General features: G+C 41.4%; 1 protein-coding gene across 1 annotated transcript in view; it reads right to left on the reverse strand.

Annotated features, from left to right (window-relative positions):
• Positions 1 to 14691: 14691 nt before the first annotated feature.
• Positions 14692 to 27031, reverse strand: part of SLC10A7 (solute carrier family 10 member 7) — a 125560-nt gene continuing 113220 nt past the window's right edge. Inside the window, exons 11-12 of the mRNA XM_088526582.1 lie at positions 18879 to 19024; positions 14692 to 15292 (exon numbers count right to left, since the gene is read on the reverse strand). Coding sequence (XP_088382708.1) covers positions 15248 to 15292; positions 18879 to 19024 — 191 coding nt within the window. The 3' untranslated portion in view covers positions 14692 to 15247. The remainder of the gene's footprint in view (positions 15293 to 18878; positions 19025 to 27031) is intronic.

Here is a 27031-nt window from a genome sequence, read left to right on the forward strand (position 1 = left end):
CAGATTGTTCTGGGTGTTACACTTACCACAGTTAGTATTGTACACCTGTTCATTAACTGTGAATTTGCAGCCATTACACTCCCTCTATTGTCTTAAGAGTACAGCCAAAAAAATAGAAAATTTTCTGCACTGTGGTGTTGTGTCCTGTTTAATCTCAGCAAAAGTTTCTAGTGCTATGCTTTCCTCTCCTTTCAAGGAACCAAAACCCCCCTGATTTAAACTACTATTGTCATTTAGAAGTTTATACATTTGATTCTGTTCATTTGATAATTCTCAGATCACAATACTTGGCAGTGGATTTGAAGTTCCAATGTGAAAACAAAAAGCAATAGCTCATTAGAGGAGAACATTGATCCGAGGAATGCAGGTGCTCCTCACATTGTTGAATTGATCTATGGGAATGAAACACAGGGTGGCAGACACCCGCTTTTGGGGGAGTAACATGTCTCTTCATCAGGTGCAAATGGAAGAAAACCTTTCCCATCCATTTGCACCTGATGAGGAAGCTTGTTTAAGCCTAACGGCCAGCATTTACTTGTCTCTTAATTCAACTCAGTTCAGTAACACTGTGTGCAAGACGCACACACTGAGCGGTACCCTTCCCAGGTCACATCTAGCCAGAGGGTAAGTTAACAGCATCCTTGTGCAAACTTCTCTCTCACCCTACAGTTTTCTGCGGGAGGCCCTTGGAAAACAGGAAGAACCCTGGGACATTCCAAATACTGGGAGGTGTAGAAAGCAAAGGTTTATTTTACTGAAGCTTTGAATGAGCAAGAAATAGGGCTGATAATGATCCTCTTGAAATATAAATTTTGCAGCCTTTGAGAGAGCAGTAATCATCCCTCCTGTTATCCTGGCAGAGGGGCTCTGGTGTTCCCCTGAGATGTGTAATGCAGAGCACATCAACACTGTGGAGCTGCAACTTTTGTCATAGCCTGCCTAGTCCTCTCTGGGCCAAGCAGCTATTGATAGGACCCCAGTGGCTCACATCTCTTCCTGATGAGGGGGACACGGGACAACTGACACCCTGCTCAGCAGGGTATTGTGGCCATCTCCAACTATATGGCCACCTTCATGTTTCATGCTTAGTCAGTGCTCACTCCTCCCCTACCTGTCAACTGACTTCAGCAAAGACTTCTGGCACATAAACAAGATCATCACATCCACAGTTTGAGTAACATAGTGCTTCTTTTGCTAATAGAGATTTCCATGTCCAGAAAGAGCTCAATTTTTACCACATGTTTGAACTGTGATCAGTGATGAGATGCTTTATAGTTCACACATGGCCTAATTTCTATCACATTAACTTCTAAGTGTAGCAAGCCTTGGACAAAATAAATAAGAAAGAAAATAAGCGTACTCACAAACCCAGCAGAGATGAGCTTGGTGGTCTTGATTATTGCTGTTTCAGAAGATGGGTGGCTACACAAGGGTCCATCCATTGCAGAACAACCAAGGTTAGAGGCAATGCTGTAACTAGAAATATGTGTGTTTCAGGACCCAAAAGGATGTTAAATGAACATTTTCATGGTCAATAAAATGAGCTGAAATACTACTTACTAGGAAGCCTCTAAGCTTTCAAGTACAAGTCTTACAGTAGAGTGCCCCTCCTATGCCATTGTACTTTGTAAAGAAATTATATTTCTGTAACCCAATGTAGCACCTAGTGTCTAAAGCAAACCGCATTCAAGTCACTGTTAATGCAGCCAAGAAATCCTAATTAACTGAGAAAATAGGTCAACAAATTCTTAAATATTTAAAGAACTATCACATATTATTTGAAAAAGTTTCTTATGATGCTGTAGTTGCTTGTAAATAAATTACAAACACCTATGTCCTCTCTCACTATCTCTAGGTTTAATGTTGTTATCAGATTGGTATAGCTTTCAAAGCACAGCCTTCTTTTCCCCAGTGCTTTCTCCAAAACCCAGAACTGCTTTTTACCAAGTTGACTATAGAAAGTGACTGCCTCAGTCAGGAATGTGGAGATACTTGATTAGGATAGCGGCACTTCAACACTATGCTGGGCCAAAATCTGCCTTCTGCTAAACTTACGCAGCTTCAGTATTACTAGTAGTAAAAACAGTAACAGTGAGCTCCAAGGGACCTCTCTCCTTTGTATTTGGTAATGAGCTACGTTACTTTGTGGACTTGGATAAGACCTTAAGTGCTTTATTTTTGGGGAGACTTCTGAATGATGTTTCATTTATTGTGGTTGTCGTGACAAGAAGGATAGAGATTTTCTCTCTTCCTAATGCTGTTAACATGAGCACTGTTTAATTTATTAAAAGGCAAGTCACCCACCCCATATTTTTAAGTGTCTTGCCTTTAAATAATCTGTGCTGATGTTTGCAACAGATGTAGGAGAAAAAAAAACAGTGTTTGAAAAGAGATTATTATAATACTTATCAGGTGGCAAGTAAAAGAATTTCTTTTTTTTTTCTGCTTTGAATGCATGACTCTGTAGGTCACAAATACAGATGGTTGGCTGGCTTTATTTCAGCAGTGGAGAATCCCAGTTCCTCCAGTGCAGGTTAGCCTGAAGTAGCCAGCAACTCGCTGAGGCTGCTGCCCTGCAGCAAAGTGACAGTGGCTTGTGTCAGAAGTACCCACAAAAGGTGTCAAAAGCAGCTCACATTCAGGTCTAAGGCACATCTATCCTTAGCCTGTCTGACCACCAACCACACAGACATCAAACAGTTTGAGCAATTCACCCATATGGCTTAAAGCTTTGGATACTTCACTTACTCTTAAAAAAAATAAAATAAAAAGAGGTATAGAGGTAAGTACTGCTTTCAAGCTAACTTCTGTACAGATCTACCCATTCCTCACTCCTGTACCTCCTTATTTTCAGTTTCCCCTTCTGGGTCATTGCTCTCCTTCTGCTCCATAATCACTCTCACAAATCACTGCTCCTAAATTCAACAGTCTTGCATGTTAAACATGCGGCATCACCACTGTTTCCTACTGCTTTTTCATGGTAACAAAATCGGTTTCATCAAGCCCTTGTGTAATTGTGTTCCTCTCTGCTTTGGAGATGAAGGTATCTCCCGCTATGCTGCATCTCCTCTAATAAAGCTCCCCACCCAACTTCACCTTTCCGATACACTAGTGGTAGTGGACGTGGTGCAGAGGGGCTGCACTAAGGAAAGCACCTGACTCAAGGCACGGTTTAGCCATCATAGGCATTTCCTGAGCTGTTCACGACTGTCAACAGTAAGCAAAAAGGCAAGCACTGAATAACTTTGTCATTTCTAAAATGGCAGACAAGGCTCACAGCAAAAGGCCCTGGGAGGTAGTTTTCATTTGCTGAAGTAAATGGGAGCTTTTCCATCAACATTTCTTGAAGGCAGGGTTCATGTGCCTGTCCCAACTTGAAGATCTATTGCCCATATCAGCGGGCCCAGCTACAGTGGTCCCCAGGGATGTGCAAACTTGGGCTAACCACGAAGGGTTCTGTTCTCACATAAAGGCAGTGCTCTCCATGGAGCAGTGTTGGATGAGGCCCCAGGTATTATGGACATCTGGCTGGCTGGTTTGGCCAGCCTTTTTGGCACAGTTTCTGCACATACTTAACACCACACAGACTAAGAGAGAAAGGCCAAAGGAGCTGAAGCAGCGAGGCCACTCTTCTCTAGCCAGAAACCCAGAAACTCAAACACGCTGCACATACATTCCCAGGGAGATGGCACGCAGACTGCCTTGCTGAGGGACAAGGACCCGTCCTGCTCCTCACCCCTGCAGATTTGCCTGGTGCCTCAGCTTAGATTTAAATAACAATGAGGAATGACTGTAAAAGGATGAGGAGATGCTCCAAGGATTCCTGTAACATTCAGCCACAAGAAGACAGCTACTTAACAGCAAAATGGCAATGACAAAGTGACTGGCCCAGTTACCAGGCCCAGTTGGTAAACAGCAGAATAGCCCCTTTGTTCCTCCTGGTAACCCAGACCATTGCCTCTGCCAAGGTCCCAGTGTTTAACCAAAAGTCACCAGGACTGGGCTCTTCAAAGGTTTGCAGCTCTGTAGTGCTCCCTTCCTTTCTTTTCCCTCCCCTGTCTCCCGTCGCCTCCTCCGACGTACCGCATCACGTACAGGAGCAGCAGAGCAGCACATTCCCAGCTCTCCAGCTGGAACCGGGGAGTCGCAATTACCCTCGTGCCATGAGCTTATCTGGAATTTCTCCCCAGCCTCCCTCCCAGACACTGAATCATTTCCCCTTTTCAAATCTCATCTCAAAAGCACTCTTTTCTCATTAGCTTATGTGTGACTCTCTCAGCAAAGCATTTTGTTATATGATGTATGAAGGATCATGTCTCAAACCACATTTTACTGTATATTTAAGTGCATGTTTTGCTGATTTACTGCTGTTCTAGAGAACACCTCCCTTTCTTAGCCAGGCAGGACCATAAAGGATATATCAGCTTTGACTAATGATTATTAGTACATCCCAAGGTTATATACTACAATCAAATAATGTGTAGGAGGGAAGAGAGACTCCAGCTTACTGGGCTAAGGACAAAGATCACAGATAGTCTCTTTGAATCTTCAGATTGCAATATCCATTACAGATTGCCACCTTCTAATGTCAAAGCATAATTTGTTGTTCAGAAAATGTGTCGCTATTTCAAAGGCAAGTCAAAGATCAGACTTGCTGTATATCAGTGTATGTTGCTGTACATTAGGAAGTGATGTCCAGGTACCAAGGACATTATGCTGCTGGCATAGAGAGAAGCATAGGAGATGTGACTTGCTGATCTTTATTATGCAAACACATGGCTCAAAGTGGAAAAATATTTAACCCAGTCAAGTAAAATGTCACCAGTAATTCCCAGTGCTTAATGTAGCACAAATGCTACTTGTCAAACAAGTTAACTGTGATCTACTTCTGTAATAGACCCAGTAGGCAGATCAACACCTTGTGCTGAAATTTGCTGGGGAGTGTTAAAGATACAGCAATCTATATGAGAAACTCCACTGTGGAGAAAGCATGGCATATTCCTCTCATACCCAGGACCAAAACCCTCTATCTTGACCAAAACAAGAAATAATCATCTTCACACCTTACCGTGGAGGTGACTGGCACTTGCTGCTGCTGTAAGGCACACGTGCCCACAGTACAGGAGAGACAAACACATAGCTCCTAGTGCATTTAAAGGTGTTTTGTGGAAGCCTTTTCCACAAGAAATGAAAACAAGGCTGTGACTGCTACCCTACCCTACACCACAAAACCACCTGGGCAAACGCTTTTACACACTTTCATGTTCGCTTTAGTGACAGCCTAAGTCCACTGGCAATGAGGGCATTTTCTGTCTCCACACCTAGCAGAGCAGAGCTCTCGTTTTGACCGCAATTCCCGGTGCTGTTAAAATAAAAATAACAGGGGTACCCGCCCGCCGGGGCCCCTGGGCTGCCGGGGGCCCAGGCGGCCCGCAGGCCCCGCCGCCAGACACGGGCACGGGCCGCCCGGCGGGAGGAACCTCGCGCCACCCTCCCGCCGTGGGCCGGGCCCACACGGGCCGGGCTCGGGGGCCCCGCGGCGCCGCCAGGGGGCAGCATCGCCCCGCCGTGGGCCGGGCCCGGCGCTGGCGGCTGCGGACGGCGCCGCGGGGCCTCGGCCGGGCGCTGCCGCCGCCTCACCTGGCGCTGCGCCCCAACGGCCCGGCCCGCGCCGCGGGGAACCGTTAAACCGTTGAAGCCGCTGGGCCGGCGGCGCGGCACGGGCTGGGCCCGGGGGGCCGTTAGTGCTCGAACCCGGTCCTTCGCGACCGTTAACCCTCGAACCTGGCCTTTCGCGTCCCCCCGCAGGGCAGCGGGCTCCCGCCGCCATCTTCCCCGGGGAGATCAGCGGCGGCGGGTCACGGCCCAGAGCTGCTTTAGCTCCCCCGCAGGGGACCCGGCGGCGGGGCCTCGCTTGGCGGCCCGGCCGGCCCGGGGGCCGCGGAGCGCTGGGGGCCGGGCTGCCGCCGCGGGGGCGGCCGGGGAGCGGGGGGCGCCCCCGCCGTGCCGCGCTCCGGGGAGCCGCGGGCCCGCAGGCGGCGTGGGCTGGGGCAGACCCAGGGACGTTTGTTTGTTCTTGCCTTCTGGCCTTTCGGAACACTCACTTCAGTCCCTACGACTGGGGAGAGAGCTGCCTTCCACTTGCTTGCAGTGCCCAGGTGGGGCGAAGCGGCGAAATCCCCATCGCACCAGAGCGCAGCCGTGACAGGACGGGACGGATTTCCTAAGGCTGGGGTCCGTGCTGACCTGCCGCGCGCCGTTCCCACACCTGCAAACACAGAAACAGGGCTCAGGACAAGCGCCAGTCCAGACTTGTGTCTGCAAGTCAAATAACTGTTTTGAGATTTTTCCGTCTGTTGATTATTTTGGGGTAACCATTATGTTTTTCAACCAGTAACGTGCAGAGAAGGGTGCACTGTGCACTCGGTGGCTGATTTGGCAAAGCCTGTTTGTGCTTCCTGGAGCAAAGAGTAGTTCCCATTTATCAGGGTGAGTTTAGTGTAGGCTGAGAAGACATGGGAAGTTTTCTCCAGATGGAAGTCCATTTCCCCACACAGGACATAGGGAAAAATACAGCAAAGAAAAGATGAATTTGAGGAAGAAAAAAAAAAAAAAGGAAAAAGAAAAAAAAAGCTTGATAAAGCATTTCTAAAAACAAACAAAACTCTCTCAAGGCTTGACTTAATCAAAGAGTGTTACTTACCTTACTCGGCATCACTGAAATAGAGGTGGTGTTAGTTTTACAAAGGAACTCTTTTCTCTGTCTTTATGTTTGTAATTTGTAAAAGACTTCATTTGAATTATTGTCTGTAGATATTCGTCTCCTTCTGCTAATGTATTGTGCTTCTGGGATTTTGTTCAGAGCAAACACCTTGCTGCTAAGGCAATAAACTTCTAACTTAGAGCTTCTGAGAAGAAATCAGCATATTCCAAGCACCAGCTATTCAAACAGTACCACTACACCACCTTAACAGGCCAAGTTTGGATTATTTTCTCTAATGCTGAAAAATGTGTTGCAATTTCTCATGAATAAATTTAATTTTTAAACATAGGAAGATGAGCTCACAGTACAATGGAACATACTTACGTATGAACTGAAGCTAAAAATCTACTTCAAGCAGGATGAATTAGCAGAGGCACTTCATTGTTGAAAATAAAGAGCTAAACCAGTAAAACAGCTTTGTAAATATATGAGAAATATTAAATTACAGAAGGGAAAGAATAATGGTTTAATATACATACTGTTTTATAGGGAAAGTAGTTTTTTTCCCCATTCAGTATTCACCTTCCTTAAAGAATACACCTAAAAACATTCAAAAACTGTTACTAGCAAGATTTTAATATATTTAAATAATAACATGATACTTTAAATGAGATTACTTGGGAACTTCCGTTTGTGGTAATGTTGCCCTGTGCAGCTCTCTGTGCTCCTTGCAAGCAAGCAGGCTCTGGTTGTTGTATATCACAAATACTTGTTACCTGATCTGAACCATGCTGAAGAAAAAGGGAAGACTCCACAGACCACAGCGCCGTTACTGCCTTCCTCCCACTCACAAAAATCTCACGTATCACAACTCTGCTACATTTTTACATTTGAAGGGGCCAAAAACAGAGGAGTTTGTACACAAAGGGTGGCCAAAATACAAGCATGCTGGGGGAAGTACTGATCCCACGTTGCCATTAATGCGGCTGTGGGATTTGACTGCAGCTGACAGAGATCTGTGTGCAATGCTCATAGACAGCTGAGCTGAAAGGATACAGACTTCCCACATTAACACTCCGTGAACTGCATCAAAGAGAGTTAGCGTATTAGCTGGCTGAAATTGTGTCATACTCTTATTTTTAGTACACTATTGTGCTTCTGGGATATCCTGCTATTTAGCAGGAAACTGGAGCTAAACAGATACGTTATGCAAGTTTTCTACAGGGGCTTTTAGACAATCTCTGTGAGGTATTTGAAGGGCTGTGAGTTTGGGGAAAGAGCATAATGAATGCCTAAGCCAAATATTTTACATGCATCTTTCAGTCCTGAGCCACTGTTGGCAACTGCAGTTATTTTTTCAGACAAACGGGTCTGAAAGATTTCACTGAAAACAAGTTTTTAAAAAAGGATATTAAGGGTTCTCCTGAAGTGGCTCCAATTTAAAGTAAAACTGCGAAACAGAACAAGCAAGCATTTGCTGAAGACCTTGGCAAAGCATATTGTGTAGTAACTCATACGTGTATTTTCCATGTTGCCATTACTACCAGCATCAAGTGGAGAATTTGGTCCAGGGGTATCAATCTAGATTTGAATTCTGCTCTGTCCTTTTTTTTTGTTTTACTCACATATGCTGGCCAAACCAGCTCAGAAGGCCTAAAGGAGCTGGCGTCGGCTCTTCAAAAGGTAATATCCAGACAGCAAAATTATTTCCCAAGATCCTAACATCCTCTACTGAGGTGCAATTTTCCCAGAATCTCCTGGTTTTAGTATTTGCATACTAGCTATTTATATATTGCTTAAGTTCCCATCAAGACTAAGGGGGGAACAATCAGAGATGAAGGTTGATGGGCAAATGCAACCAATACACACAGTGGGAATTGCACAAAGGACCATCAGTGAATATGATGGAGACAACATTGAGCTACAGGTCAAGCTGTAAGGCCTAGCAAAAGACCATGAGAATCAGGATTTGGATAGGAGAAGCTCTTCAGCGTGAACGTACGAAGCTGACTTCTGCCTCCCCAGGCAGTGTCGCGGAAAGCTGCCCTAGTTTTTCAGCGACAGCCAGGCCGTCATGCCATCAGGGGACGGGATCGCAGCACTATGTCACGTAATGCCTTGTGCCAGGATAGAAAGTATCACCTGTGCTTTCCAGACAGGTAATGAGTGAGCAGTGAGGGGTAAGAGAGGACGGGAAAAGGCAAGACAGTTGTTATTTGTCCAAGGCAGAATCCACACTGCACCAGGAACATCATTGCATCAGGATGGCATTTCAATGTCACAATCAAGTTCTAAGGAAAAAGTGTCTTTACTGATGATGACACCAAACATTTTAATTATGAGCAACTAGGAAAAGTTAAAAAGGGGAAATAAAGTTGAAGATAGGGAAAAGATATTTAATTGCAGATACCATCAAACACTCTTAGTAAGAAGTGGTAAAGCTACATGAGCAAGGCACCAAGAAATCCAAAACAATTTTTTCATCATCTCTAGCATGGGCTGTGTAGCAGACAAAGGTCACTGATTGGGAAGCACTGCCGTCACAGTGCTAGGAAATAGACAGAGCACATGATTTTAAAAGCTTTTGTCAATAGAATTTCATTCCCAATTATTGTCATGGGACTCCCAAATTTTATTTTCTGCAATTCTTCTGGCAAAAGGCCAGTTCTCACATGACCTCTATAATTTTTTAATCATATCAATGAAATCATCTTTCCTTCAAGACGGCCCATGTTTTTTTCTTAAGACAACTGATTTCCCTTACAATTTGAAACCTTTTCATAGGATAACATAAGTATTTTTTCTCTTACAGAAATGAACTAACACCTGCATGCTAACATCTGCAAGCCCTTGATTTTGTTACGATCATACTAGATGGAGCCCACCACAGAGGATGCCACCCAAACCAGTTCTTCTCTTATGATTAACTGAGTGAAAAATGATTGTGCCAGGTGTCAAGTTGGAACACAAGCAAAGAGCAGGCAATACGCACCAGCACAGGACCCTTCGGAGATGCGCTGCCTCTTCCACACGCTGCAGCTGTTAAGTATCCTCTGTCTCTTCGAACAAGGATTACCATCAATTTTTAAAGACATTCCTGCTTTCAGTCTGGGATACGCAGAATCTGAGTTGATCTGGACCTACTAGATATTCTAAGAGTTAACAGGTTATTTTAGTAGGCACTCAGCTCTCCTTTATTACCTTACTTTTCAGCGAGAGCTGGCATTGGCTTCTGTATTTTTTTTCTTAGGTGAGCTGAGCCCCAGTGCTCAGGGATTCAGGAAGAGTACTAACGTCTAAGAATATGTTTCATTTAGCAAATGCAGGTTTTGGAATCAACTCAGCGGGGTTCTTTTCCCTGTAACAATGACAAGGCCTTTGATCTACCTGCCCTCTCTGCCCAAAATTGCAGTCGGTAGGTAGGTGGCAGACAGCAGAGTCTGATTCAACCGCAGCTTTTGCTCATTTCGTTGTCACTCTGCTCTATAGGTCACTGGCTGGCAGAGATCTCTGAGGAAATGCATCTAAAAATATTGTGAAAATTTGGCCTCCACTGATGAGAAAATTAAGCGGTGACTCATGCTCTGATCAGCTCTAGACTCAATTACTGCAATTTGATGGGCTGAGAAGCTGATATTCCACTGAGACTGCAATTTGCTTAGGGGAGCAGCTGAGAGGTCTCATTGGCACCAAATGCTTCCAACACATCTCTCTTGTCCTTTTAATCACTAACAAATTTAATTTCACTTCTCACTGAAGATCTCTCTCTCCACCTTCCTGGCAAGAAAGCAATTCAAAGGTTGGTTTCATGACCTCTGCTACAGCTCTAGATCCCAGTGGGAAGCAGACCTGACTGGAGCAGTGCCTTACACCTGTATTCCCCGGCACTGCTTTTTCCCAGTCCTGAAAACCTAAAGACACTGGAGAGCGCTTGTCTGCACTACTCAAGAAGCTTACTTACCGTCTTGCAGAGTGTTCTCCGTGGTATGAGAATTTTAGAGGAACTGTACACAAAAACTTTAGAAAATGTAATTGAGTGCATCCTCAAAAGAGCTTATATTATAATGACCACAAGGGATCTGTGGTTCAGGCAAGAAAACCACAAAGAGGAGACAGTGCCACCTCTTCTGACACTGTTCTAATCTGATGCTGTAGTTTTGATCTAGGAGATTGGGGGCCACCTACCGAAGAAGGGACAAGAGAGATTAGGTCTGTTACCTGCTGGAAAGGGCAAGCTATCAAATGTAAAGTAAAATACTCTTCATTTACCCTCTTCATACGCTGCATTATCAGAGTGCATTGTTAGAACAATAGCAGGGCTTTTCAAACAGCCTCCCTAGGGAGGCTATTCTACATCTTAACAGCCCTTTCCTTGGAGATGTGCAATGCAGCTAAGGGCAGAATTTAGTTTCGTGTCTATTTGGCGTGTTTGCAAGGACTGTATTTGTTTCTAGCATTTTATAAAAATAGTAGTATAAATGCAACTGAATTACTACAAAATGGATAAACCGTGATTTAGCCTCTTACCACACTGTATTTCCTGAATGCATCAACATCTATTTAGGTGCAAAACAGTCTCCATTTTAAAAATACAATACTGCGATCATCTGCTGCAGAGCTTCTGTATGATATTACGATTCAATACAAAACACAATTCAGTATTTGAAATTTCATTTTTAATATCAGAATAACATCAGAAAAGTAATTCTTTCTCCATATGCAGACTTGCAAAAAATGTGTACCAGGGACTTGGTCCTTACTAGTGATTTCTACACATACACCTGCTCGGATATTATGCACGTATGCGCTTAACACATAAATATATGTGCTGGCAGAAACACAATATTTCATCTTGCTTTCTAACCTCCTGCTGTCAAGATATTTCCATAGAAAACCACACACACATAAAACTGAAGATGAAAATAATGACAAGGGAACATGTTACAAAACAGGCTCCTCTTTCCCTGACTGCCAGGATAACATACAGGTCTGTATTTTCATAAAATCAAACTACTGGATTATTCTCCTTTTGGTCTGTAAAAAAAACCACAGCTGTCCAGCTTCTGCTGGGACTGTGGCTTTTCTGTCATATAGACTACTCAAGCTAAGTAAAGGATATATATAAAAAAAATCATATGGTATAGGTCTTGATTTTAAATATGTAGGAGGTCATTTGTCTCGGACCTATTGCTGGAGGATTGCGCTTCGCAATATAGAGCCCAGAAGGGGAGTGGAAATGTTTGAGGAACCCAACACAAAAGTGCTGAGAATCCCTTTGAACTCTGAAGTGTTTCACTGTTTTAAAGCTTTTTTTTTTTCCCCTGATGATTATATGGGATTATAGATATGTAAAAGCTAAGAAGTGTTAATGATCAAGAAAATTGTGATGTTTGAACATGGGACAACATTCTCATTTGACACTAGTTTTGTCTAAATATGATCAATATTAGATGTCTCTCAGTTAAAAGAACTAAGAAACTGGAAACATTTAGAACTCTTTTAATCCTCTACTTTTAAAATGTTGCTATTCAATTATGTTTCATCTAATCATAATTTTCTCTGACTCTCTGATTATCTGATCATGATTTTCTCTGATTCTCACTTTTTAAAAAATGTACAACTCTTTAAAGCTTTCTATATCCATCTGAAAGAAACAGTAGAGAAAGAGGGCCTTCTTTCCCCAAATTTAGTTGATAAAGTATGTTTATACAGTTAACATATATTCTTTGAAGTGGACAAGCAAAGAAATTAAAAGTTTTATCTGCAAAAGAACAAAACTTCAGGTAACAGAAGTAAAAAGTTGACCTAGGGGGGAAACGGAATTGTATCTTTTCTTCTTACTAACAAAATTAGATTCAAAACCATTCTGTTTAATAAAGACAAATGCATAATAGGAAGGCATAGAACTAACAGCTTAACAGTCTTCAAACATAGCAGAATTGATATGAATAATTAAGTTTCATTAAGTATTTAAAAAATGTATTTCAGTTTTGCTTTATATTCCCTCCGGATCAACACCTCCAACATTCATTTAGGTTTAAGAAAAAATATATGTAACATTTAGGCTGCCCCAAGAAATAAGCAAAGACCTAACAAAACTCTCTCTTAAAATAGTTTGAAATAGTCTTAAGCACAGAAAATATTTAGCAAAGAAAAAAAAGGATGTTTGCCATGGAATTTAAGCAAGTTGTTGGGTGTACTGAAAACAGGAGATTCAGTACTCAGAGGTAGCTCAGTAAGAGTATTTGCAGTGTATTGACTACTTGGCATAGACACAACCACAGAAGTGGAAGAAATAACTCTATGCTTGAATCCTGTCTGCATATTAAAAATAAAAAGAAAAAAGAAAAACCCAGCACTCTCCTTGGTCTTACTCCTTTGCCATTTAAAACCAACAGAGCACTTCACAGATTTCAGTAGGACTGGGATTAGGTCTTTACATGCTCTGAAAATTCAGGAGGGATTCAGGGAATCAGGGAGATTCAGCACAGAGGGAAAGTGCCTGGCATCAGGGCTCTCTGCTCTGGTCAGGTTTTTAAGCACAGACAAAGGAATTTTGACACATACATGGAGCCAATTTCTAGGTAGCCTACTTAAGAAGGGGAACCCTTAATTCGGGCCAAGAACGTACATGTTGTTCTCTCTAATGACCTCGTGGGCTGGGCTGTTGGTGGAGGCACGCCTGCTCCCCAGGGACACCCGGACCCACACTGCGAGCCCCCGGCTCGCCGTCCTCTGCCCCCCAGCCTGTGAGAACAGAGCGCAGCCCTGGAGCAGACTGGTGGCAGGAGGCACCTCTCAGCCCTCACACAGCCTCGCTGCACCCAGGCCCATTCCTCTCCGTGGAAAGAATTCAAAACATTATCACATCACGTACTTTTGCTATGCACTTTCCTTACAATCGGTGATCATGATTTTGAACAAGGCTTCACTGTCAACCCTTGGTAATTTCTCATATAGGTGGCAAAAGGTGGCAAAAGAGCCACTTTGCACTGACCATTGCTTAAAGCTCTGCTGATTGCTAACTAACTATCTCTAGCTGTTAAATTAGCATTAACAAACTGGATAAACCAAACATGATTCTTTTCACTAAGGTAAAGGGATAAAAGTTGCAGGTGCCCATTCTCACAGAAAAAATACTGGCTTGTGTAAATATCTATAGCGTTATCAGTGCTATGATAATTTACATCTGCTGAAGATCTGCTCCAAGGCATCTGCAGTTAATGGTGCAACTCAGTGCAATGTTAACCACGACACACAAGACAATTCTGCACTTAAATCAATCCCTGTTTGACCTATTTCTTTCATTCCTTTTAATGTCTTAGTGCACAATTGCCAGCACAATTTTTGCAGATGGGTACATCTCAAGAGTCCTGACTAGTGCACTCTTCTGAAGCCTTAATCTCTTGGATAAGATGCGGGGCTGGCTCTGTGTCTAAACATTTGCCTGTGTTTCTTTCTCTTTACTTGCACAAATAGTATTTCATATTTTTTTTTTTTTTAAAAAGAATCATTATAAATAGCAACACCTGATTTTTTAAAAAAGTTCTCATTGATTATCAAATTAACTAAGGTAGTGTTCTTTGTTACTATAAGGATCCCTTTAATTGGCAAAAAAATAATGTTCAACTTGCTCGTCTGCGCAAGCTGTTATTCATTACCATGCGGCAGTATAAAAAACTTAGCTTGGTTTACTACAATGAAGATGCTGTTTAAATATGAGCATCCCAAATGCTGTCACTGCAGACTTCTGTGCATTGCACTGGTGGAAGGGAAAGGAAAAAAAAAATAAAAAAGATGTCCTAGCTGCAAACACAAATACTTCACTCATAACCCAAGCACCAGACCATTTCTTTGAAGCTTATGAGGCATTTAAGATATACAATGGCACAATATCATACAATGAAATTGAAAGAATTTTCTTGAAAAAACATTAACTTTGAAGGAATGTCTAGACAACTGTGTCAACAAATGCAAATAATTCATGCTTCTCAGCTTCTATCCAATGGATGGCCCCATGCTGAGAATACACAAACTCAGAAGAAAAAGGCATGTCACAGTCATATGACTAGGGAGTGTAACAGAATCACACAATTCAAGTCAACCTTGAAGAAAACCTTCAGAAAGCTCTTCCTCAGGGTAGGCCAGCAGTGGGATAGGTTCCTGGTCATTTGGCTAGTTTAAAATAGAAACTTACGGCTGCTGCACCCTGGTTTCAAAGCAGGGGCATGGAAGAAAGACAGCTGGTAGTTATGACCATTCACTCAGTTAGAAAAATAAAAATTAAAGGACTCCAAAATACTATACAACCTCTTGCAGTAACCATCAAAGTGGCTTCTGGAAACAATGTTTTTGCCAGAAAACGTATTTGTAAGGCACTTAAACAGGTATCTTTTATATATATATATATATATATATGTATATGCATATATAAAAATAAAATATGCACTGAAGCAACATTCACAGATACCCAGTTGTCTCATTTGTCTGTGTGTACAGTATAGTACATATATACATTCGCTGGGACACGGGCCACCTCCATCGTTATACCTTCACGGGTGCTTTGGGCTGCCTGGTTAACTTCAGTGCCTGTGAACAGTAGAGAAAAACAGTCACTTTTTTGAACTCTTAAAAAAAAAAAAAAAAGAAAAAAAAGACAAGCTCTTTATTTTAGTAGCAACACAGCGCTCTGTGTCCTCCTGCAAGATGGAGAGAGGTAGCAGTGTGCAGCTGACAGTCCACTCCAGGTTTCATACTGATCCAGGCTTTGCAGTGGTACTTGCTCTCTGGTAGCCCAGCACAACCTCCTCGTATAGAGGTAGCCTTAACAAGGAAACATCAGAAATTATTGCTGCGGGGGGAAGCCAAGTCTCAGATGTCCTTTAGAAAGCAATTGTTGGGACCACACTCAACACACGCCCCTGCGGCACAGATGCAACAGCTTCTGACCTAGTTAGGGAAAGACCGTGAAGAAAACTTTTGCAAGCATCTTTGTGCTTTCTGGCTCCTTCGACATGGCTCACAGCTGGCTCAGAGCAGAGTTACTGCTGCAGTGGTGAATGTCAGGCACCTGCAATGTTTGTGCCCTCCTTGCAGAGAAAAGGTAATAGTAAGTCAAAGTCCGAGATAATCTTATTCCAGGTGACATCTGGAGTGCTTGTAGCTTACCTTCCCCCTTGCTGCATACTTGACACTGAGAAGAGTAATCACATGCCTTTAATGGCAATATCCAGCTCTGTGTTCCTCTCAGGTCTGGCAATTAAGGTAGATGAACTATTCAGTGTATGACAGAGGCATAGCTCAAGGGATAGGTGATCGTGCCTCTAATGCAGCAGGAAGAGGTGTCTCTCAACTTAGGGCTCATGTGTGGTTGACTTAAAAGATTTTGGTTCTCAGTGGCTCCCATGTACTGTGTCACCTCTTTGACATGCCCTGGAAAAGGGCACAGGAAGAGCTCAGTACTTCCTTGTGCCTCTGTCCTATGGCAGAGGAGCAGCACAGGCTGCACAGGAAATGCACCTGGAGGTGGGGAGCAGTGAGTACATGGAAGTTTGCATTTAGCCTTTAACCTGGTATGAAGCTCTTCAGGGAAAGAATGGGGAGTAGGAGGGGTTTTCAACAAACTGGTTACCGGAGGGTCACCTAATCCCCTAGGATATTTCTGCAGCTGCTATCTGCAATCATGTGAGGTGCTGAACACCCTGCTGAGCATCATGTGAGAATGGCATTTTCTGCAGCCAGGGGATTTGGTCAGGGAGGGGAAGTTCCTGCCATTTGTAACCTCTATTTCCCTTGGCTTTTGTGGGAAGATGCCCTGACAGACTAACCTTGCTCAGTGGGTGAGACACTATCATTTCTAGAGGACTGGCTGAACAAACAATTTTCAGTTTGAGATGAAATCTGATGGATCTTCTATTGTAGATATTAACCTTTAATATTGTACATTCAAAGCTTGTAAGCGCTATGTGGAAAACACTCTAGCACAAATGTAAATCCTTTAAAAAAATCCAAACCTTTAAAAATAAATAGGCTATATTCCCTTCAGAAACACCAGCATTCAGAAACACCAGCATTTAACTACTGTTAAATCTAGCCATTCGAGATTAAACTTTGGGATATTATTCAGCAAGAGACTTAGGAGAGAGACATCCTTCCACATCTTGTTTGGAGAAACAATTTTTTACTTTGTAGTTTGGCAGGTTCTGCTGCCATTTTTACAGACTAGAAATACCTTAGTGTAGATAAACCTCTAAATATTTAAATTCAATTTCATACAAGCAGATCACATGTACTTTCATAATTAAGTAAGAATGTCACTGCAGCTGAGTACTGTGACTGGATAACCGCCTCCCTCTGCAAGAGAGATGCCAAAGTGAAGCCAAGGTGTTTATAGAAAATAAACATCAAGGGTGATGATGACATGTTTATTTTCAAAGCAGGAGACCATTATCCAGTCACAACCCTTTATTATACTTATTGCAACTGTACCCAACCCAACCTCATTGATTTTTTTAAGAGTAATTAAAATAACATTTGTGAATAATACAGAAGACCTAGTGGAGGAGCAGTATCAACAGAGCAACGATCCCCCGAAGTAGCTTTATGGTTGCATTACAGTCTGATTAGCACAGAAAGCTTATTTGATGCTTAATGAATAAGAAACTAGTGCTGGTGAACCTTAAATCTCTCTAGTACTGGTTGACTTTCCTGATGCCCTGCTCAAAGGCTGTGTTAATGTGCAGCAACTGACAGCAGCCCCCAACAGGCCAGCAGAGCCCTGAGGATCAGGGACGCCTGGATGAGCTCCAGCCACATTCCCTGTTTCGGCAGCTGGAAGCAGTGAGATGACAAACAGAAGCCAGCATTGCGGGGATCGCTCTTTCACTGGCGGTGTCAACTGCAGGCTGGCTTTCTGGTGGGACAGCACAGAATTTCCCTTACACAATCTTTAATGAGGTCTATTGATGTCTCTTGATAATTTCTATTGGAAAAAGATGGGGTTTTTTAATTGCCATGACTTTCAGACCAACAGAGTCTCAGGAACTGACATATGATATCAACTTTGGAATGTTGAGATGGGTATTATCTTCACAAGATCTGGATTTCTGGGCACAATTCCTGGAAAACCGAAGCTATCCAAGCTTTTTACAATTCAGATAACTGAATGTAGATTCCCACAAAATTACAAATTTGGAGAAGTTAGCAGTCAAGTTAGCAATGTGACTTCAGTGGAGTGAAGCTAATAAAATGACCTGCTGGTCTGGGATGCAAATTGAAGACAAGGAAGATTTCTTTTTTAAATGCCTCCACTGACAAATGGAAAATGCAGAGTACTGGTAGAACTGGGCTTCCTACAATATCTTGACCTTCACCTTGAATGATGGTATACATAGGTCACACAGTTGCCATAGCCACTTAATCCTTATAATCTCAGAACATTGAAGACAGCATTAAAATCAGTTGTAAGGACCATCTTCCTGTGAGATGGTTACTCTTCTTCTGAGAACTGGACCAAAACCATTGCAATTATTTCATACAGGTGACAGAATGGCTGGCAGATGTGAGTCCTTTCAGTCAGTACAGAGTTAAGTCGAGTTTGAATCAGTGATGTCATTGAGAAAAGCTCTAGGTTATAAGGCTACAATCCTAACCAGTTATCCCATGCTGTATTTTGGCGTGAAATTGACTCTCACAGACTTCTTGCTGCCATAAAGGGTAATGAAGTAAAGAAACATTTGAAAACTTCAGTCCTTCTTCAGTTCACAAAGGCCCCTTGCTTTGCCCAGTTCCCCAAGCTCCCATGCCAGTGCACAGTGGACATCTCCCCAAGAGAGGTCCAAGGCTATGATTATTAGCGAAAGACTGAGCCATTCCTATGGAGCACAATTTGTATTTGAATGTTTCCTCCTATGAAAAGAGCTAGCTGTAGACATCTAAACTTCCGCATCTTAATTTATTTCAAAGCCAAGGGACTAAAGCTCAAGGTTTTTAATTTCAGGCCACTATGATTATCACTGTAACAGAGGAGGTAAAGAAACAGAAAAATTGTTACCCTGGAATCTACAAAAAGGAACCTTGAAGAATGCTAGGCTCATGTTTAGTTTTTTTTCTTTCTTTCTTTCTTTTTCTCTCTCAGAGCAGTCTTTCATTCTACATCTGTAAGAACAATTCTTACCTTTTGTCTAGAAACCATCCAAGATTTTATTGTTGGTACCAACAGACTGCCAAGAAGAATCTGAGCAGGATGATAGATGAGTAAGGGGACGGAAATTAAGGACAGGTGCTCGTACCCCGCAAACACTATCTTCAGCATGGGAATCCCTGCAGGCAGAAAAACAGGACACAGATTCTCACCTCAGATTTTGTGCCAAGAATCACAGTTAAACATTTTATACTGCATTGAGATTTCACCAAAGCACCCAAAAGGAAACAAAATTAAGACTCAGGAGTATTTTCAAACAAACAAACAGAAGAATGTAGATGAAAATTCCACTGCAGAGAAAGCATTTCAGTGGCAGAAAGGAAGGAGTAGGGGAATATCATAGAAGATATTTTTATTATGTTGATAGCTGTCAAACTTCTGTGAACATTTGATGTAAAATTCATTCTGCTATAGCACAAGGGTTTTGTATACTCTTTATTTGCTACTTCCTCTTGCTGTGCTCTCTTTCACCACTCTGCCTAATTCCTGCTTGCAACCCTTCCCTGGTGTTTCCACCATTGGAGAAGGATTGTATTTTGCTTGCATACTCCCTGCTGGTAGGTAAGCTGCCTCCCATGCTCTGGCCTATGTCTATGTTTCAGAAGACAGAAAACAAGAGAGAGAAAAGATCTAACAACCTGAGTGAAAATAAGAAGTGGTCAAGCCTATGGAGAATTAGGGAGCAGCTGGAGCCTGGAAATTGCCAGATGTTGGAAGACATGAGTGTTTGGAACTAGGGATAGAGTATTTTTCCTGCGAGCTTGAGTTTGTAATCAACAGTGCTGATTATTAGACTTTTCCATGCATAATCTTCCCACCTGTTGAAGTGACATGTAAGATTATATTTGATTTTGTTCTACTGCAATGAAACAGATTATGCTTACTTCAAACATATTATTGTTCAAAGAATGTTTAAATCATGGAACTTGGCTAGCATGCTCCACAAGGCATGTTTGCAGGCAAAGCTCACCAACAATCCCTGCCTCATCTGACCAGATGTTTGGATAATCACAAACAAGAGTGGCTGCTATACCTCAAGAGAGGTATTGTCTACAAGAGAGGTATACCTTATTGTCTACCTCATTTAAATGTCATTCTAGGAGTCTTCCACCAGCACCAACCTCACAGTGAAGCAGACTAGACAGTTTTCACAGAGCTCCTCTCTGCCTTTCCTTTCTTAGCAATCATAAAAACCTGAGCTGTGGCACATGCCCTCTACTTCCCAAGCAGTACATGTTTCAGATCAGCTAAAGTTGCTGTGTTTACAGAGGCTTGGGTATATTTCACTTCTCAACATCCTTCCAGGTCTCCCTTAATAAAAGTTGCCTGCTCCCTAGGTGAGGAAACAACTTATTTGTTGAATATTTACTGCTCCACCAGTGCACCATTATCCCTGACACACATCTAGGCTTGTTGAGTTCTTCATGGTGTTTCCACAGCACAATTTCTTTTAATTAATTTAATTAGCTTCATCACATTAAAGCACTAACAATCTAGTCCCCATTACAGTAGCCTTTATTTATGTGGATATTTCCAGGGAAAGGCTAAATCAAATAAAGATTTGCAGACTTAATTTCAGTATTATTAAATAATTATCTCTAAAAAAGCCATCATGGACCTACCACCAAAACAATAAAGCTACTTCTTATTAACACGAATTTCTGAAGCACAGGAATAGACAGTATTTGGATAAAAATTAAATGGGCATTTCCATTACATTAAAGAGTGTAATTTATTTCAAATGTCCATTGCACTGTTTTGGTAAACAGATAATGGTCTTATTACTTGTTTCCTAGTCTGAACTTCAGGCCAGGGGAACCTTTTTTATTCTCTACCTGCACAAAAATAATCTAGATTCTCAACTTATGAACATGCTGTGTATAGGCTCTTAAGTACCTGGTATTTTGGCAGTTTCATCTGTAGGTCCAAAAACTCTTTAGTAAACTGAACAGGACTTGTACAGAGAATCAGAGAATACAAAAGTGACTAACCCAAGACATACAGAAAACTAATGGCACAGACATGAACAGAATAGACTGAAAGTGACCGAGACCATCTTTAAATTAATATACATGCTCTGGACAGGAAGGAAAAAAAAGAAAAATCTAGACTAAAAGGTAAATTTTCTCTAGAGGAAAGCTATTTCAGTAAACTATGAAAAGAAAATTAAAGTTGTCAAATATAAATACAAAATACTATAATTAGTATGACAATATAATTAGATCACCGTGTAGAAAGAGGTTCTTAATTCGCAGTTTATTTAAATACATATGACGACAACTGGTTTTTCTGAGCCACTAATGTGCAATTACAGTTCCTATTATTTACTAGGAAAACTAACTGGTAAAAAGTAGTAGTAATGCTTTTTGAAGGTTAGCATTAGTTTAATGGAAAAAAAAAACTTGTAAGAAGTCTTTTCCCCTTTTTATGTGCTTTCCACACTGCAATTTCTGTAATTGCAGTTAATATGCAACACTCTTGGAAAATATTTCATGACAGATTCACGCACCGCAGCCTCCTCAAATACTCCATGTCAGTAATGGTAACACAAAGCTAAACACAAAACAGCATTGGAATTTTATTTATTTTTAAAAATATTCTCTAAACTTTTCCACAGTAATACATAGTAATTTCAAGTATCAGTATGATTGTTAATGCTTTCCAAATGTCCAATATGAAAGAACCAAAGGATTTTAACAGAGATAACTGAGACTCATGCAAATTCTTAATTATGAAAAGTCTATTGTAACAGATTTTCTTTCCTCTATTGAAGTGCAAGCGTTTGTAAAAGATATATATATAAAAAAAAAGGGTAGAAAAAGAGGCGGGGGGGGGGAGAAAAGGGGACGGGAGGGGGGAAAAGTGAAACCCAGCCAAAAGAATAGCCAAAGGGCTGATCTAAGTCTTGACCTGAAACATATTTTCAAGATGAGGTAAAGATCCAGTGTTAATAGAAGCTGTAACAGAAACACTGATTGAAATATCAGTGACATGAACTGGTGCTGCTATAACAAAACTATTTAAAAAAATAGTGAGATAGGTGTAAAACTTTCTGATAGCCAGAAAGGACTAAGCAAAAATGACCAGGATCTTTATTTTGGGCTGTCCACTACTTTCTGGCTCATCTGGCCCATTGCTTCCAGCGCTAACGGAACATGATAGGGCTGTATTAGTCAAGCACAATTTTTAATCACATCAAATCACATATATTATAAACCAAACCAAATCATTAGCTTAGTTACAATTCTGTTAAGCTTACTCAAAGTATACAGTTGCTCCTTCTTTTTTCCCTGCCTTTGCAAGCTGGAGCATTAAGGTGATATTCTGCATTCGTGTGTATAAATAAAAAATAAAAAGTATGTTTTGATTTCACAGAGTCACTTAATCTGGCTCAACTGCACTAGAGGGTAATTGCACTGACTTCATAGTCTTCATCCTGATTGACACTGAAAGACGAACACTGGCGCTATCAGTTTTATATATATATGTGTGTGTGTGTGTGTGTGTGTGTGTGTATAATATATGTACGTATTTTGCTAAGTTTTAGGGCCGCTGTCATGGCCCAAGGACTCATTTGACAGGCAGCCATTCAAGTTATAGTTTTCCAGCTGCTCGGTTCTGCTCCGCTACCAAATGCCCTCACCTTTTACCCAAACCGATGTCGCTGCCACATGCTGCCGGCCTGGGCAGCTTCACTCAGAGCAGGGGTGCAACAAGGTGTGGAGCTGCCCAACTGCTTTGCAGAGCCCTGTTGCTGGGAGCGGGACTGACCAAGCTGGGTGCCAGCTGGGGCTCCGCTCCATTCCCCGCAATGGATGAGGAAACAGGTGGGTGAGAAAACTGCATCTCACCACACTTAAAGGAGGAGCAGCAGAAGGGAGAGAAGACTCAGATCATTCCACAAATATCCCTTACAAACAAGATCATTGATATTCCCAGCTTTTTCACCCTGAGTTTCTCCTGTTTGCCTCTAGTTTCTCCCTCGCGCGCCTCCTAGCAATGCTCACCCATGTTCCCTCATTGCACTTTAGCTCTTGCATTCACAGGCTCTCTTGCCCTTTCTCACCATTTGTATTTTCTCTCTCTTTTTGCTCATCTTCTCTGCCCCCATGCTCCTAGCTTGGTTGTTTTGGCTCCCCAAGACCTTCAGTTCTGCTCTCACTTGCAGTAGGGTAAATGGTGAGGACTTCCACCAAAACAACTGAACTCCCAGCAGAGGTACAGTAATGAAGAAAAGTGGGGTAGGCCGGGACCAGGAGTATATTATCATTTTCCTCCTTTCACATAAGAAGCTGGCACACCTGAAAAGCCAGCAAGAGCAAAAGCTGCTTCTCTTTCCTCCAAGAATTGCAGCAATAGCAAGGAGGAGCACGAGGACTGCTCCCGAGGACTGCTACAAGAAAGCCCTATTCGCTCTCCCTTGCTCCAGAGCGCAGCAGTTTGGCTCCAAGGCTGCCGGTTAGCCCAGATCTAAGGCCGCTGCTTGCCTAGGAACCCGCTCAAGTGAAAGCTGTTCATCCTTCTTGCAGCTTTGCACTCAGTACAACTTCCTACATCCCCTGCTTCCCTTTGCCACTTTGACATTTGGTCGTCATCTTTCTAAAAGACCCCTGAAAATATTATGCTGCACTTCACTACATTTAGTTAACAGTAAAACAATAATAATAAAAAATCCTAAAAGATTTGAAGGTATTTTTAAGAGAATTTAAATATAGGACTCTTTTCATCTAACTATCACTGCAGTAATATAAATGAAACAAATTAATTTTAATGCTCTGAGGTACCAATTCTGTGTCACTGTGGCTGACAGAATCCAACTAGACTTTATGAGATGGCATTTGACTTTATGGAAGTGAGCACTATGCACGCATTTACAATTTTACAGGGACTTTAAGCTGTCATGCTGAAAAATGTTTATAAAACATTAATCAAAAAATGCCTCTTTAATACAATGCATTGTCTGAAGGATGTTAGAAGGCACATATTGTAAATGGATTCTTTTTCTGACTAAAGTAATTTCTACCAAAAGCTTTTCCCCACTGCTATACAAGTACACAGTGTGGAGAGATAAAGAGCACTTTCTCAGCACATTACTACCTGATCCAAACACTTGGGAAATCACTAATGTACAGCATGCCATATTTCCATGTCACACATGACACATTTGTCTAAAATTACCCAACAGAGTTTGACACTGCAGCATATTCCTTAGCAGAGCTTTCAACTGACATCTGCCAAGTAAGAACTTCAAGTAAGAGCTTTCTTCTTCTAACAAGCTAGTAAGGGTTTTCTTTTATCCTATACCCACGATGGAAGTGATAAAACAATAAGTATTGGAACTCATTTTTTTTTCTGCTTTAATATGTTTATTTTATGCTCTCTGAATTTGTAAGCTTCCCTCAAAGCAGTGTTTCATCATTTCCTATTTTCTATCACATTGCGATGGTTTCAGAGAACTTAACAGAACATTTTTATTACCATCAAAACCTAGGCTATTATCTCCCTCACCCAAAGCAGAATTACTGCTAGATGCTCTACTTACGTGCTTTATGGCATAGGCTTTTCCCCCTTAAATGTCTGCATAACAAACAATTTATCTTAAAATTTTATTGCTTACATTACTGAAACACATTTCAAATCACAAGATGCTCTAGCATTTCTTCTTAGAAAAAGAGAATTGGTATAAAACAGAGAGGTCAACACTAGGGCTATGGAACTAAAAGTCATTCAGGAAATTAGAATGAAAAGCAACTGTCATATACGGGCAGTGCAAATACTTAAAAGAAACACCTTAGCCAGTGGATTTTCACTGCTCTTTTCTACTCATCTATATCTTTCAGAAATCTCAATTGTCACCATCTCCAAGTGCAATATGTAAGAGGAAGCTGCTGTCATGCGGCTGCTTCTCTGACCCTCTCCATGCTACTATGTCTTTCCGAAGGTTCATCTCGGGGGTTGATGTGAAAAGAACATTAGTAGGTCAAATAGCATTTTTTTAAAAACTGAGAAGAGGCCTGTCAATGTGGGTATATACTGCATTAAACCTTGTGCCTAAGCTCCCAGAGCAGGATTTTTCTGTACTTACTCTGGCAAAGACAGTGTCAGAAAAGTCAGACACTTGTCTGATTCGAAAGGATCTGCTCTGTTTAGAACATGCAGCAGTTGAGACTACATTCCCCTTCCCGCTTGCCCACAAGGAAGTCAGCATGAAGATTTGTGCTTAAAATATTTTCATTAATAATAAGACTATTTTCTCAGTATATTTTCACATTTCAGCTCAATTTTAAGTGTGAGGGAAAGAAAAAACAAGCTAATGAAGTGGTAAAAATAGAAACATCTAAGGAGGAGATTTTAAAAGGGAATGGTGAGAGATTAAAGAAGCCTGGAAAGGATGCAGGGTAAAATTGCTGAATGGAGGACAATCCTGGTCAGTTACTACATAGATCCTGATCTTCAACATTTTCACCTTCATCTCACTCACTGAGAAAGGACAATAATTTACTGGAATATTCAACAGTTCCTTGCCCTACACTAAATGACTTTCTTCCTTTGAGGCACTAGAATTACTGGAGGGACTTGGTCCTAAATCAGTGAGGGATGTGATTATATCGCATTGGCCAAACAGTTACACTAGGCTGCATGAATTTCGCCATCTGAGATACTAGCTGCCTGAGACCCACACTAAGTTTTAAAAGACTGGCCTGGTCTAATAATAAAGTAAGAGGAGGAGAAGAAACAAAGAATAAGGTATTTCTTCTGTCCTAACTTTAACAAAAATTCAAACAGGAGAAAATCTAATATGCTTTGCACACTTTTTCCTAATTCTTCTATTCTTTTTTAGTTCTTCAGGTACTGAAATGAGAAACTGCACAGACATCAGCTGTAACTGTGCAATGTAAGCACAGTTACTAGGAAACAGCACATCTTGATACCATCAAAATTTTAAGTAAATAAAAACGAAAAAGATGGGAGAAAGAGAAAGAACATATAGTTTGATCTATTTCTGAATTTTCAGGAGGTGCATTCAGATTGGAAGTGATGTTTAATGAGCAACACACACCATCTCACCAGCTGCTAACAATGAAACATTTAACACCAACAAACCAACACTAGTGCCTTCAACTCCACAACACCTCAGCTGTCTGACAACACCATAGTAATAATTAGATAACAGGATATTCGAGAATGAATTGAACCACCATGAGACATTTTTAAAATGTGATTTATCCGTTATTTGGGACCACAGTGCAGGCACTGGAATGCAGTAAGCCTATCGCAGCACTTCAGAGCTTTCTTTATTGCTTGGATATCAAGTCACTCTTTACAGAGCTAAGACACTGCAGGCCTAGGATAACTTCTTCCTTGTAACTCACCAGCAATATCTAAGCTTGTGCAAACAAATGCAATGAAATCTAAACACTTCCTCCTTCCTCTATAATTCTTTTAGCCAATACTTTTGAAGGTTTAATATGTTAGACTCACAAACTAAATGGAAATCTGTGAAGGAGACTGATGTCCTAAAAACATGAAACAGAGTTTATTACTATATTACTACCCTTTCCTCACATAACTGAGGCTAAGAGCGCTCTCAGCATAGAAGTTTTGAATATGTGGATTTTGATTCTATCTACCATTAGAAAAGTAGTTATAGATGTATTTGATAATTGCCCTTACTATATTTGTAAACTCAAGAAGGAAAAGATTATGTTCCAAACTGTTCACTCATATTTTTTAACTAAAAGCCTTTTTTTTTCTCTTTAAGACTTGAAGCAAAGGAAACTGTGAAATAAGAAATTTATTATAAACGGTGAAACAAGAAAACAATTACTTCTTTTCATAAGGAAAAAAAAAAAGATTTTTTCTTTCAGGAATACTAACGTAATTTTTTTCCTTAATTCTTTGCCACCTGGATTTTTTGTGCTGAAGAAAGAAGTTGCAAAGCCAGAAAAGCTTCACTGTTCCAGCCATATAAGGAGACATTTTGAAATAACAGCATCATTTCATCTAGAATTAGAGGGCTACAACTTCCCATCCTAAAACTCTAGGATTCTAGATTATGTGCATGCACTGGGTGATGACACCTATTCCAGATTCCAAGCCTGGCCTGCAATAAGATCACTCAGTTG

Source organism: Tinamus guttatus, unplaced genomic scaffold (genome assembly GCF_059628265.1).
Source record: "Tinamus guttatus ecotype Peru unplaced genomic scaffold, ASM5962826v1 Tinamus_guttatus_pri_ptg000247l, whole genome shotgun sequence".
Classification (NCBI taxonomy): Eukaryota; Metazoa; Chordata; class Aves; order Tinamiformes; family Tinamidae; genus Tinamus; species Tinamus guttatus.